Source organism: Rhipicephalus microplus, chromosome 5 (genome assembly GCF_043290135.1).
Source record: "Rhipicephalus microplus isolate Deutch F79 chromosome 5, USDA_Rmic, whole genome shotgun sequence".
Taxonomy (NCBI): Eukaryota; Metazoa; Arthropoda; class Arachnida; order Ixodida; family Ixodidae; genus Rhipicephalus; species Rhipicephalus microplus.
The window spans coordinates 187,347,300-187,363,328 of record NC_134704.1 but is presented as its reverse complement, the minus strand read 5'-3'; the positions used below and the strand labels follow the sequence as shown (position 1 = coordinate 187,363,328).

Genomic DNA, 16,029 nt, shown 5'->3' with positions numbered 1-16,029 from the left:
GCGTATTGTCGCAGTGACATGTCTTCTACTGCTCCCGCGTTGATTCTTGCAAATGAGCTCGTAAGGGGAGCCACGTGTGGTCGGCGAGCAGCTCCTCTTACGTCGTACAGAGGCCAAGCGGATTGTGCCCCATTGTCAAGAAGTTGATGTGCTATGGGGAAGCTGTTCTATGGCCGCCGAAGCCCAGTACGTGTAGCTCTAAGTCTAGATAATTGCGCACCGTGGAGCTTTCCCAAGCCTCTATCACTTTTACGACTTTTGTTTAATTTACGCTTTGGTATTTCGAGTGAGGGTGTGAGCCCTCGCACAGGCATGAAAGTTGCGTCCTCATCACGGGTTTTGATTGACCGAATGTACTGTCCAATAAAAGGACAAACAGGCAACAATTCGCAGAAAGTTGCGTAGTACGGAGCACTCAGGGAATAAATAAGAAGAGGCCCCGAAGTTCCACCAAGCGTTCTGAACTGGGCTTAAGGTGTTAGGCACCATCGGCTATTCCGAATCCCGTAGGGTCACCCTGCCGAAGTCGGTCGATTTCCAAATTGTTGCTTTTTTTGTAACTTTGATGTCTGTTCTTATGTAACTTCTGTGAAGTCTGTAAATACAAGTTTTTGTCAGCTGGACGAGAATTTCTCCAGCGTTTTTTCTGCTTCATCTTTCAGCAACCAGCATGTCAATTGCCACTCTTTTCATAGCAGCACAACGTTTCTTCTCCCACTTTGCTATACACGAATGGTGCGTCTTGGGCGCCAATTGGTGAGAGTTCGTTTCTACAACATCGCAAAAACCTAGATTTCACTGTGTGCACTCTTGAATTTCATGCCAACGCTCACGCATACTGCACTTCAGCAACGCTGGACGTATTCCGTGTTCACAAACGATCCTCAACTCCAATTTCGTCCATCACTTGACTGATGGTGTCATCCATTGGCAGATTCGAAGCACTTCCGGGAATACTTTCTTCTGCTCCATGCAGAGCAAGTCTCACCCATTCAGATTGAGAGTGCTCCCTGTATGTTCCTTTAGCGGATCTGGAGCAGCTTCATAACAAGATCCACTTAACGGAGCAACTTTTTCTACTCTACACAAATTGGTGATTTGACCGGAAGTTGCAAACGCCCCGTGCCTGAAAACGGTGCCAACATTGCGCGTGCCAACGGACGCCGGTCGCATCGATTGCGCCTCGCGTCGGAGCTCAAGTTTTGCTGTCGTAGCGTCATTGTGCCCACCGTGCTTCCAATGGAGATTCGAAGTACTTCCGGTCTTCTTCTTCTCCATGTGGAGCAAGTATCTTCCATTGGCCGATGGATAGTGCTCCCTGTATGTTTCGTTCGCAGATGTGGGGCAGCTCCAACGCGAAATCAACTCCACGGAGTAACTTTTTCTACTCCGTAAAAATCAGCGGACTTGACCGGAAGTTGCAAGCGCACCGCGCATTAACGCCCTTTTTGTTGAACTGGTAATGGAGGTGAGAAAAGTGCTGGAACACTGAGGGGCAAGCAATGAAACGCTTAGTTTATTAGAACCATTTAAAGTGTTAAAGGTGCATAAGCGAATACAGCCAGCCTTACGCCTCTTGTAGGTGATGTGTCATATATATATATATATATATATATATATATATATATATATATATATATATATATATGTATGTATGTATGTGTTTGTGTATGTGTATGTGTATATGGGTGTGTGTGTTTAAAATGTATTGAAAGGGTAATAGAGGAAAAAAGCCTCATTAGCTCAGTCGGTAGAGTTACGAGTGCTCTCCGTCATTTCTCTAAGAGTCAAAGGGTCGACACTTGGCGGGGCAATTTTTTCTTGCATATTTTTTCTTCCTCATTTTGTAGCATTATTTTAACCGCGTAGTATCTGTGACGAAAATACATCACTGAAATCTTGGTGGACTCTGGCATAAAACACTTGGGTGATTGTATTTAGGATTGAAGAAAGTATGGTTGGTCGACCTCCTCAATTTCTTTCGAAAGTTTACATATTCTTGTCACATCAGTTGAAAGAAGAGATCCGCCTTTGGTATTGCTGCAATTTTTTTTTCATGTAAATAAATCAAATGCGAAGACATGGAGTGCCACGCTTACCTGCCCTGCTGTCGTTTTTTTTTCTTTTTTAAAGCTTGACGATGAATTACACTAAATATATCAGCGCTACGTACCTTAAAATTCTTTTCTAAGTACTGACGTACTTGCGCTTACATTCAATTAAATTTTGAATCCAAGCATAATGTAGATTTTCTAATGAAAATTCTGAAACCACACCTCAAAATCATTTTTCTGCTTAGTTTACAGACTTTTATTACAAAAAGTGCCTATGACAGCGCGGCCAAAATCCCACAATGCTTTCTCAGCATGCTTATTTATAAATATGCCAAGGCTTATACTGTTAACATATTCAATCAATATATATGAGCGCGCTAACTTTAGGACGATGCAGTAGACACTTCTTACGACAAAAGAAAAATATTTTTGATATTTTTATACTTTTCCTACTTAATGTACTGCACGTTACCATTCACAGTCAACAAAACATCCTGTATTATATAGTTACTTTTGTAGTTACGGCCCATCAGAAAATGGTCTTGCACAAGGATATATGCAACGGTAGATGGGTTTTCCTGTCCTCTTAGTGTGAAAAGCACGCCTATACTTCAGTTTCTGAAAAGGCTGGCAGCACTGAAACAGGTCTCGACTGCACTGAGGACGCCAATTTCGGAATGATTAGGCAACGGGAGTGGTCATGAGTGTGGGATTAACGAGCGAGCAAGCGCGCACAGTCCGGCGTGTTCGGGAGCAAAGAGGGCTCGTTTTCCTGTCCTCACACGGATAGGCTGCGATAGAGTCGGGGGTAATTTCCACGCATGGTAATTGAAGAATTACCATTTTACCCGCCCTTTTTTTGCATATCAGCTATGCGCTATTAACATTAAACACGTAGCAGACATTGTTTACGCTTTATGTATTTCGAACTTGTATATTTAAACAAAAGCGTCCTAAGTGACAGATATGACTTGGGCATGGTAGGATTCTAACGCACGTTCTTGATGCGTAATCAGGGGCAATCGGCCGAAGTCACAGGTTCGCTTTCTGTAGCTCAAGTTCCCAGACCACATTCAGCTCCCACATTCCCTGACCATATTCAGTTTGACTGCATTTCCTCAGCGGAAAGCACTTGAAAACTCTTGTGGGGATGCTGCGAGCGCTCGCTTACAACACGCGGGTAACAGCGGCTTTAGCTAGAAAAACGGCACTGTGTTTGATCTCAGTGAAAACCATAAAGCTCGTACTCCAGGAGCCAAACAAAAAAAGAAAAATGCCGAACTATAGACAACTGGGCGTGCCCCCCATCTCATATGGCGGCAGCAGACGACTTGTACTGGCCGTGCGCACAGTGCGCTGCTCACACTTCATATGCCTCCGATAGGGCTCGCGCATTGCTCTGCTGCTTTACGTATTACGGCGGCAAAGTATAGCTGCTAGCAAAATTTTTGTGCACCCTGTCATTCGAAGCAAAAGAAGCTTATTTCAATGACACAAACGTTTCGCAGAACTAATGGCCTCTGCACCACAGCTTCATGCCGCAGTGCTTCATTTAACCCTACGCGTGGAACATAAATTTCTAATCATACACTACCGTATTAATCACTGCTAATTTGCAAGGGAACGAACTAATTGCTCAAAATATTGTCACGCCAATTTGAAAAGTCGTACGCGATTACAAATATCGTTCAATATTCAGACCCACATGTGCTTAGTCTTGCACAAAGGCACGAAGGCGACGGGCACTCTTCACACCAGAAAATGCATTGTGTGCACTTGCTTGCTCGGTAATCCCGCACTCATGGCCGCTCCCGTCCCCTAATCATCTCGGAATTGGCGTCCTCAGAGCAGTTGACAGCTATTTGAGTGCTGCTTGCCTTCTGAAAAATTGAGGTATGCGCCTGCATTCCGTACTGGTAATAACGGGCTGAAAGCTCAATCTACCGCTGCCTATCCTTGCGCAAGCGCTTTTTTGACGGGACCTAAGTGCAAGTGAAATCATATAATGCAAATTGTTTTATTGATTATGAAAGCTGATGTGTAAGAGAATAAGTAAGAAAAGTATAAGAAATATTAAAAATGTGTTTTTAATTGTTGTCAGCAGTTTTCTTTGCAGGCTCTTTATGTACAGTTAGAGAGAATATATGTTTTGATTAAAAAGAGGTATTATTATAAGCTTTGGCATTGCTATAAATAGGCACGCTGAGAAAATATTGCGGAATTCGGACCGCCCTGTCATACGCACTTTTTGTAATAAAGGCCTCCAAACTAAGAAAAAAAAATGTTCTCGAGGTCCAATTTCAGAATTTTCGTTTAAAAACACACACTAAGCAAACACTCGTAATTTAATTGATCGTAAGGGCTAGTAGGTCTATATTTATTTCAAAAAATTGCAGGTTTGTACCTTGATTATAATTTGTGTAATTTATTTCCAAATTAGAAAAAACAGCGACGCAGGTAAGCGTGGCGCTCCACCTCTTCATCCTTATTGAATTAATGTGCTTTGAAAAAAAACCAGGAAAACCGATTCTACACCTCTTCTTTCCATGAATGAGGCAACTAAATATATAAAATTTTGAAAAAATATAAAATTATAAATTATAATTATAATATATAATATATAAAAATATAAAATAAAAATATAAACATAAATTTTGAAAAATATAAAATTTTGAAAAGATTACGAGATTGACCAGCCATGTTTTGTTCGATATTACGTGGAATCACCCAATTATGTGTTAACAATTCTTTCCTTTTGTTATTGGTGTCCGCGCACGTTCGTACGAAAATTGGAATCAGGTTTGTGTCTCGCTGCTCGGGATGGATTTCAATCCCGGCCTCGGCCTCCGACGGGGCTCGAAGCAAGAATACATTTCTGCGGGTATAGAGCAAAACTATTACCGCATAAGCATTTTGTGATTTGCACCCGCAAAGCACCATCTTTGCACCATCAGGTTAGGTTGTTCACCGATAATTTAACACATCTGAAGGTTTGACCTGCACGGTTACCTGCATTGAACACATCCGCGGATATACAGGTATCGTTTTCGCCGATGTGCCAAGCACCTTGCACTTGGAGTATCGATTCTCACAAAACATCTCAGCTGCGCTCCCCCTAGAAAACCACCGCAGCTTTTATGTAAGTTAGAAGTGTGGCAGCTTGGGCTAGTTGGTATGGCATGACGATAGTTATAGCGCGAGACCAAAACGACGACACAGAGACAAGAAGGACAAGAATAACGCGAGCGTTCGTGCCCTTCGTGTCCTTCTTGTCTCTATGTCGTCGTTTTGGTCTATAACTATCGTTTTGTGCAAGTTTTCGTCGCGCATATTTGCTGAGTGCTGAAGTTCTTTATTGTCATGTTTTATCCCAATTTTTTTGGTGAGTCATTTCACCCAAATCATGATGGTTAGGTGTGCTTGAGGCCAAACGTGAAAACTTTTGTTGCTATAAGATTGTGTCATCGTGCGGCACCGTAGCTGCCGTACGAATACGCTCTTAAGTCTCACTTTATATAGGCACCTCCTACACAGTTTTTACTTTGAGGTTATCGTCCTTGAGCATGAGCCTGTAGGAGGACATGACTTGTGAGGCCAGTCGTCGTCTCAGAAAGGCAAAGGATGTTTAAATATTATGCGGGCTATATCGCTAGCTGTTGGCGTCATTGAAGAAGCGCATTTTGACCTCCGTATCTGTTTTCCGAAAGTTGATATCTGCAATGTTCACACCTAAATTTAACATTACCCTTCGTGGCATGACAGTAATGTCTGCAATTCCGATGAAGAGCGAACAGTTTGAGGCCCATGAACTTAGATTTAGGCGCACGTTAAAGTTCCCGAAGTGGTAGAAATTTACGGAGCTCTCCACTATGGTGGTGTTTCTCATAGTCATATCTTGGTTTTGGAACGTTAAACCACAGATATTGTCAGTAGTAATACCCCGGACCAGCATTTGACGTAAATTAGGGTTCACGACTCCATGGTAACTGTTAACAAATTCATGCGTATGATGCGACTAAATGGAGATCACAGCTTTTTCGAAATTGTTTTGGGTGCCATCACGTTCCTTTGGGTCATTTTCTCAGTACGTTAAGTAATTCTTTATGACAGACAGATTTATGTGAAGTATCCTATTGGAGAAAGTGCCAGTTGCTTAAGTAACTAGATTTTTCGGTAAAGAAAGTCGTAATATTCATGGTAAACTACAACACAGTTAATGAACTTAAAATGTCCTAATTTCATTCTTAATACTTTGGCACACATTTTTAAATTCGACAGTTTTTGCCTACTTCTGTTTTACTTAAATCACTGAGCACATTGTCATAGATCAGATTTCTTGAAGTATACAGAGAAAACAAACTCATATTTTGCTGTCCTGCGTCATGATTTTCACAGTGAAATAAATTTCCCATTTGGGTGGAATTTCGCCTATTCAAAGCTATATTATCAAAATTTTCTTCGGCATAAATAACTCTCACTAGGTATGAGAGCTTCCACCTTGTAACTTCAAAGATTTGAATCGCGAAACCCAGGAATAATTACCACCGTATCACTAAAGAGCGCACACAAAATGGGCGCCGAAAAGGGCCAAATATGGTGGTCGAGCCGGCGAGTCCTTGTATTGACGTCACATTGCGAAGAATGCTGCGATATCAGTGTACCTTCTCGAAGCTAACAGTGTCCATCGGTTTACGTTTGATAAAGGACAGCTCCAAGTCCGAAAGAGGATGCGATCACTGAAAGGACGGTAGGAAGTGTTGAACCATACTTGGCTATACACTGCGCAAAATAAATCAGTCATTTCGTCTTATTCATTTGATTCAGCGCTTTGATTTGGCCCCACCCCGAGACCCATTATCTTCGTCCAGTAGAGCATGCACTAGAATAGTATTTTAGAGCAGGTCAGGCGAAAAGCGACCTAGGTGATAGGTCATGCCGAGCAAGCTACTCCGTTCGGTGACAATTTCGGCATGTTTAGATTATTGATTGCAATAACCCTCGCTGGATCAAGCTCCATTCTCTTCTTATTCAGAATATGGTCCGTAAAGTTGTCTTCATTAAGATCAAACTGGCACCTATTCCTGTTCACTGTCACGTTGGTCCTAGCTAGGCTTGATATCACGCCTGCTCAACGTTCGTCATACTGGTCTTTCGTATCCCAAAACACTAAAATACCATTCATGACGTTGAAAACGCATGCGAGGCCACACACGCATTCAGACATCCTTTTCTGGAAATACTCCGGGGCGGACATAATTTGGAATGGTAGTCCCGTAAAACAGCCTCCCCCTGACTGGTGTCAAGACCGCAGTTACTTCTTCACAGTCCATAATTGTGAGACTTGATGGAAACCTATTTCGAACCGGCCAGAGAGCCTAATGCTTGATCAACTGTACGTAGCGTGAACGCTCACGGATAACGCCCTTATATCTAATGTTCTGAGGCCAACTCACAGTCTCAGTTCTCCCGACTGTTTCGTTACTACGACTATTCCTGAAACCCAGTCAATAGGGCCGTCCACTTTCTAATTGATCCCGTGCCCACGAGTCTCTGAATTTCGTGTTGTAACTTTCCCGGGAGCAGAATTGGCTGTCGTCAAGTAACGGTTATGACATCCGGATTCACGCCTGGTTGTAGTCCAATAGTATATGCTCCTGGGATAAGGCCTAGACGATACCCCATGTGCGGAAGAAATGTTTTTTTTAGCATTGCTTGTCTGCACTATGCGAGTCGACAAACTTAAAAACATCCGAAGCCTTTAAAGCTACCAGCTCTTGAATGCATCGTGAAGAGGGCCAACGTCGTAGCACGTTTGACGAACAGTCTTTCTCTTCCACGCAATTTCAGCGAGAACATTGCCTACAACATTGACCTTTTTTGCCACCTGCCCCTTGTAGCACTTTTTCTGCATTACCCAGGTGACTGACTAATCCTGGAAATGTAGAAGGTAGACTCACACGTCTACGCCCGAATCAAATTTAGCAAGGAGAGGCACAAAATTTATCAGAACACGCAGAGAGTGCACGTCCCCGTCGTGTCCATCGTGCGGATAAAGGTTTCTTTGTTATCACGTATAATAGCCGAGACGTGTACATTTCTTTCTGCTTACCCAGCTTTCTTGATGTACGTTCTTGCTAATATCCTCTGTTACCATCATTGTGGCACTTAGAACCCTGGCCTGTGCACATCAACCTCAGGTGCAGGTCACTGACGTAGTAGGAACGCCATCCCCTATTGTGTTGCGGGTGGTTTTGGTGGCCTACGGCGTCGGTAACATACGATCCGGGGAATATCACGGGGTGAAGGTAGCCTGACTAACGCGTGTGTTCCCCACCTATTGGATGTGACGTCACACGCCAAAAACGAGCAAGCGGTAACAGCACAACGCCCACTCACCATCATTCCCTTCGTAGATATGCTGTTTTTGTTTTTACAATTCGACTTCAGCATGCATTTCTGTCAGAAACTTCTCACCTGCTTTCCGCGGTGTTGTCCAATGAGATAATGTACTTGAGGGAAGGGTACCTGAAACAACAAGTTTCCGCTTTCACAATAATTCCTCTACTGATCTGACACTCATTCATCCAACAAATCAACTTGAAAATCATTGACGAAGGTTTATTTGCAGGATCAGCATTCATGGATAAAGCATTCAACAGCTTAAGTCAGAGTACTCTCTTTACTAATCTTGAAGCCGTCTGTGTGGACCGGCCTTAGCGCTACTAATAGTCTATTTACATAACCGCGTTCAAGTTCTGTTTACTTCTAATGTATATCCTGAAAATATAACTGCTAATATTGGTAATAGGCAAGGATTGATTTTGGATCACTTCTTTTTATTTATATAATTGATCTTCATGCCTCTTCTCTAGTAATTCCATTCTGTAAGGTGATGGCGCTACCATATCTACGTGAGACAAAATCATTTCACTTTTCATAGACAAGCCAAGTTCCGACATCAAAAATGTATCAAGTTGGTCTTATTCTAACTGGCTAACTCTTGACACAACGGACAAAATTTGTTTTACGTTCATCGCATGAAAATATTCAGAATCCTTGCCTCCTTTATAGTTTCGGTCGGTCTACATTTCTCTCAGTTGATGCTCACTTTTTCTTCATATTTCTCTTGACTTTAACTTTAAATACATAAATCACATTTCTCACATCAATAAGAAAACTACATAGGGTATGTGCGCTCTCATTAAAACTTGTCCCTACTTCATACGTGCCACACTGTGGTCACTGTATTACTCATTGGCTCATTCTCAAAATAGTTATGACATAATGTGCTTGGGTAACACCTATACCTTTCAGTTGGTTTCTGTTCAAGTATTACAGCAGCAATTTATGAATTTATTACGAACATTTTCCATTCTTCTAGCAGTAAATGCCTACTTCATGATAACATCACCGGCCCTTGAGGTCTTGTGGCTAAGGCACTCGGCTGCTGACTGACAGGTGGCGGTATTGAATGCCGGACGTGACGGCCGCATTTCTGATGGAGGAGGAAATGTTTAAGGCTCTTGAACCTGGATTTAGGTGCACACAAAGGAGCCCAGGTGTTCCAAATTTCTGCAGCCTTCTACTGCGTGGTCTCTAATGATAATATTGTGGCTTACGGACTTTAGGCTCCAATAAGAAACATTCTAACCACCTCGAAGCTTCCCGATTGCAACTGAATGTCGTGCGACTGAATTGCGACTAAAATGTTGCGACTAAACTGTCGACTAAACGTCTCTATGAAAACATAGCCAAGGTACTACCTCCAATTTGCTTTTTATCTACTGCTTTCATTGCCCAAGGTAGTACTGGATTTCCGCGTAACAATAATGTTTCTTGACTGAAGTAGGTACTAATTATTGTAAACATGCTGCGAAATTCTCATCAACATCACCATAGAATACACTACCGGCTTCTATAAAAATGCAAGACACTCGCACCGCTTTAGCGGAGAACTAAAATCCCACATTAAAACTGCTTAGTGATACTGCCCCTTTATAGCTTAATTTTGTTTCATTTTCTTCATTTTTGTAGTATGGCATTTTGTATTTTTTCCAGTTCTACTGGTTAGCATTTCACATTAATTATTTTGTTTTATGTGTATATTTATTTTCATTTTGTGTACCTAATTGCAGTTCTGCAGCAAACGTGTAGTGTTTAATTCATACCTACGATTAGTGCTTATGTAGCTACAAACACTATATTTAACCATTATATGCCTTGAAGAGGAGGTCGCACTACAGTGTTCAACTTTGGGACCCCTTTACGCATAATAAACACATGTAACATTTTTTTACTGAAATTACTTCAAAAAATTTTTCACTGTGAAAGAATCACACTTCAGGGTACCTTGATGTAAACTGAGTATATACAGCACAAAAAAATGAAGGAACCAAAAAGAAGACACAAAAACCACCTAGGCTAGAGCAGTGTGTTTGAAACGCTTCTTCTTCTAGTTTTCTTGCGCTCTTCAGCCTCACTAGTACATCTGACCATGTACCAAGTAGCCCACAAAAAGCCCTTATGTAGGACACTTGATTGGGTATATCTATAACACTACAAGTACATTCCCCCGCATTTTGTAAATATGTCTTACTTAACAAATTAAAGGCTTATTTCATGCTCCGAAATTGTTGTGCTAAATATTTGCCAACTATCGAAGGGACTCCTTAAGTTACAAGTTCAAGATATTACGAATCCTCGTAAAACCACCCAAAATACAGCTATTGAAAACTTCTATAATCAAAGCAACCATCTTTCTCAACACTTTTTCGAATTGAAGTTCTTTGTGTCGTCTAAACTTAAATACGTACAAAATGTTGATGTCCCTTATCTTAATTCTGCGATCCTTTCACGTCAATCGATTACACAGCGCAAATGAAACGTAGTCATGTATGCATAGATCTAGCACTGACTGTCAACAGTTTTTTTATAGCGAGAGCACATTCACATGAACTGAGTGTCGCAGAAATTTTACACGGTGAAATGGCGTTTACGTAAGTGAAGCTCACAGGACTACAGCATCTCACAGGACTACAGCATCCTTGAGCATCATTTTGTAATGTTGTTACGGCGAGCTTAAGGGAAAAAAAGCTCGAGCTTTTTACGCCATCATCGTTGTTGTTAGAAAGTTAATTGCATACAACAGCTAGAAGTACGCGGTCTGAACTAAAAAAGGCGAATTTCTTCTGTGTACTCATGTTTGAAAGGCTTCGATCCAATTAGGCAAATCAATAGGAACTTTTAAATATTATGAACATTTATGGAGTGAATAAGACTCATTAAGTTTATCAACTCGTTTATGTACTCAAGTATTCCTCCGGAAGCTGTGAAGCTCACAATAAACTGAGACGTTGCTGGTCTTTTAAAATGTTTTTATTGCCACCACGTTGCACACAAAAGTCATTCGTGTGAGCTAAATTTGAGCTTTCCCAAACTTCAACTTTGGTATTGTTTATGACGTGCTGTTCTGAGGCTTTAAACATTCTCAAGTTTTCAGTGATGCCTGACTACTTAAATTTCCATGCCTATTGTTACAAAGCCCCGTTTCGAAAACAGAATCAAAATGGATCGCCCGCGCTCATCCTCTTTCTTTTTTAAGTTATTGCGATAGCAAATATCACCGAGTTTGCTCCGTGTCATTATGCGCGTACACATACACGTACCTACATAGGGAAGACCCAACTAAATTGAATCAGAATAGTAAATCTAATACGCCCGAACGTGGATTTTAACCAGTGATCCCTCGCTAAGCTGCGCTACGTCCGGCAACGGAGCCACGATTCCACGCGTCACAATGGCAAGCTATTTATACGCACTGTTTACTGGTTGCGGTAATGTGAATTTCGGAGGAGGATGCTGAGTATGATCACTCTTGAAAGAAGTGCACAAGCTACAACGGAGATCAGCCAAAAACGTGTGGCAGTAGAACTTGTTAAACAAAAAAAGCATTTTAAAAAGAAAACAAAAAGGAGGGAAGGCAATGCTAACAAATAGTGTATAAGAGAGAAAAATTATTTATGATAATTTTGGTGCCTTACAATACAATGATACTATAAGTATTGCTAAATAATTGAAACAATTCATTTACATAGATAAGCTCAAATGAGTGCTTGGGGATGTTGCTGTGACATATTGGAAGAAAACAGTGCGAGAAACATAAAACCAGACAACGAAAGACATATTGAGTGCTCTGTAAGTTTCCTGCTTTGTCTGGTTACTCGTTTTTTGCGCCTTTTTCTTCCGATAAAGATAAGCTTCATAGATAAATGAAGGATAATTTGGCCACGTAGCTGACAGTTATATATGATGAGGCACTCTGCGCAAAGAAGACTACTAAGATGACTGCTGTCTATTCGCTGTGTGGGCTGTCTACAATCTTTGTCGATGTTATACGCATCAGCGTAAGTCCAGATAGTGAACAGCTATGCTTCGTGTCATTTTCACGTAACATTTTTGTTTTAGCGGAGCTGGTAGCTTCCTGTATTCATCATGAAGCTTCGGAGTGGCTGTATCATCGCCTGAAACCACCTCTAAGATTTACAGGCCGATTTCTATTACATAGAAATGCTGTAACATGCTCGAGCATATAATCGCCTCCCTTATCGACAATCCCTACGCGGAAAATAACTTTTTCCTTGTGAAACAACGTGGATTTGGAGGGGCGCTATTTTACGAAACACAGATTTTTAACTCCCCACTGAGTTGCGTCTTAACTCATATATCAACCTACAAATTGACTGTCTGTCACCGGTATTTTTCAAAGCCTTCGACCTCATCATTGCTCTCTGTCAACCAATCTTTGAACTATATTCCTTGTGTCTGAATTCTTTAATTCTGTCAAGGGTATGGAACTAAGTTCCCAATAACCAACAGCAATCCACAATTGTTAATAATTTTTCCTCTCCCCTTTCATCCGTTTCTTCAGATGTGCTGCGGGACAGTGTTGTTGGTCCTCTACTTTTTCTCATATATATTACCGACATACCAGGGAAAATCCGCGAAGGAGCGATTTTCGCTGACCACTATAAAATTTACCGAGAAATGCCTAGTATCAGTGATTACGTATTATTTCAAAACGACCTTGACCTTATAAGCAATTGGTGTCATTGTAGGCTTATTTTCTTCAATCTGAGTGAACTTATTGTCCTTCTCTCTCAAACATCTAAGTCAGACTTTTCATAATTTAGTAATGACAATCACGTATCTAGCGTTAATTTCTTTCAATATTTAGGCATCTAACGTCAACACCTAACTTTTCCTAGACTGCCCTCATCACAAACATCAGCAAAAACGCCTCACGATCCTTGGGCTACTTTCGCCGCAATCAACGCAAGACACCCACGTCTATGTGCTGTCGCTTACAAAGCATCATTTTGCCCTCAGCTCAAATTCTCTTCTTCGGTTGGCGCACCTCATTACACTTATCTAAGTAACAAAGCGTGGTCCATTTAAAATAGAGCTGCTAGATTCATATAACAAAACTACGATCACAGAACAAGCATAACACGAATTGAAGAGAGCTTATCACTTCTCCTTTTGAGCAGCCTACGCGACAAAACCCTTGAATACGTGCACGAATTAAGGTCATTGCGAACACCTGTGACATTGCGAACACCTGGAATTTTATTAAAAATACTGCATAATCATATTTCAGTCATGCGCATTTACGTTATGGTCATGCATATTTGTGTTGCTTCGTTGAATGCGAAAGGATGTTGGCCGTAAATCGACTCATTCTCTTCGACATAAACTATTTCACTGGCGCAATAGGGAAAATAGTTGCGCTGTGCGCGCAAAAATTCAGCCTCTTTGGTGAACTGCATCAAATTGGTTAAAGTTGAAGAGCCTATTTAACCACCCTGTTGTTGAGGAAAGCAAGTGCGCGTGTTTATCGGCAGCCTGTATAAAAGATGCTAGTTCTTTTGGACTGCGTTGCTACACTGCTATGGCCAACGTCCTAAAAGTTTTTGAGGTAACCACCCTACGACATGTCCTGCCAATCGCATGTGTCTCATCATAAGTTCTGTCATCTTGTGAAAAGCTCTATACGCATGCTGTTAATTTGATTACACAACGGAGCTCTGCTTAGGCCAGTGTATCTTGAGATAAGGCAAATTGTAGTTTTGATAGTAAAATGAGCGCTCCTTTCGTTTTGATCGCAGATGCATGTTATTAGGTTTCTAATAGTTAAAGTATAGTGCTTCTAAACGCTCGCTTGTTCGTTTTGGCAGTAGTTAATATTGAAAGCACATGTATGCATTCACGATACGAATGCACAGACACGATATAAGTATATACCCACGAAAATACATACACACGCATGCACGCGCGACCATCGCGCGCGCGTTCGTTTGCGTGTATATACATACGGGCAAAATAAAAAATGTTCGGGGCGAAAGATAACAGCATTTCATTTCAAAGAATTGGTATCACTACTACTTGCACAGAAAACAAGCATGTGCGAAAAAATACAATCACGCACATAACGCAACAATTTTTCTAACGCGCTTGTTTACTTTAACGAAACTAAACTCCACCCCTAGCCAAACTCGAATATTGATAAGACTGCACACAAGCTAAATAATGATGTACTCTCTGAGGAGCACCAAGTCGTCGCGGGCGAATCGATGAGAACATAGTGTCCTTCACCTTGTTTTCCATGTGTATACGTTCCTGACATGCGCCGTCCTCTTTCGCGCATCATCTACGTCCTTCGTGAAGCAATGGAACGATACGTTGACACCATTCGGCCGTCACGTCATGCATTGTGGCACACTTTCAATGGTGTTTGGACACTGTTTTCTTTTTTTTTTGGCAAAATAAAGCAACTATGCAGCCGCCTTTCAACGCGTGCGACCTGGCAACATATCTCCTTTCAAGATTTTTTAAATAAGAGGGCGATACGTAGACGCGGACAGGATAGACAGGGACAAGCATTTACTGCCAATTAATCGGAGAGCTGTGAAATATATACTGACAGATAAAACATTCAGTAAGCATATATGATAGAACCGAATCACAAACCGAAATAAGGAAACCGATAAAATATATATGTATCTATCTGCCCACTTTACCAACTCGTACTTTGCCTTACAGCGCATACTTAACTCCTATAGCATGCAGACTGTCCAAAAACGCTAGCTTTTTATCAGACAGGGCTTCGGACGGTTCGCACATGCAAGTCAAGTATTCACGTGCTACGTTTGAAACTTCAATCATAATTCTTGTGCGCTGTTCCTTGTATTTAAAAAACTACGACTGTGTTGTCAAACTGAACTTAACAGCCACATCTAGTGACATGTTGGGCCAGAAAAGCATTGTAGCCGCTGCGCACGTCACACGCATGCTCACGCAATCTGTTGTTAAGGCACCTTCCAGTTTGTCCAATATAACTGGCACCGCACGAAAGTGGGATCCTGTAAGCAACGTTGCCAATGCAATTGGCAAAACGTATTCTGTGCTTTGTTTTGCACAGCTGTTTCTTCTGCCTAGCGGCACATGCCTGCCTAGCGAGCTGTCATAACTTGTGTGGTGCAAAGGAAACTATGCACACTCCCCTGCTTTTCTTCCCTTTTTTCAGGCGGTGGGTGACCTTGTGCATGTAAGGGACAACTGATGTTTTTCTTCTTTTTTGTTGCTCTTACATCGCCCTGCTGCACCAATTCTTTCGCCATCTTTGAACCTGCATTTGCTACGGATACTTTCGGCCACGAAAACCAAGAGTGACTCACGATATCCAGCTGAATTAAGCCTAGTGACCTGATTGTGGAAGCTGGCTTTCATTAAACGAACACAGGAACGGTTATTTGCATTAGTGAAACACGTACTAACAATAATTTTTTTTACTAGTACGTATTAGCAGACGTGTATGGCAACAGCTGTTTAACAGCGCGTGGCTCATGCATTCAGCAGGTATGTTACTCACTAAGGTGAATATAAGATCAAGAAGCTAGATGGATGAGCTTTCTGGCAT

The 16,029-nt window shown here is 41.6% G+C and overlaps 1 protein-coding gene across 1 annotated transcript in view; it reads right to left on the bottom strand.

The window, feature by feature from the left end:
• The window catches only part of LOC119174058 (putative acyl-CoA synthetase YngI), a 584,783-nt gene that overhangs the window by 420,317 nt on the left and 148,437 nt on the right, over nt 1-16,029 (bottom strand). Inside the window, exon 7 of the mRNA XM_037424838.2 lies at nt 8,529-8,579. Within this exon, the coding sequence (XP_037280735.2) occupies nt 8,529-8,579 (51 nt within the window). The remainder of the gene's footprint in view (nt 1-8,528; nt 8,580-16,029) is intronic.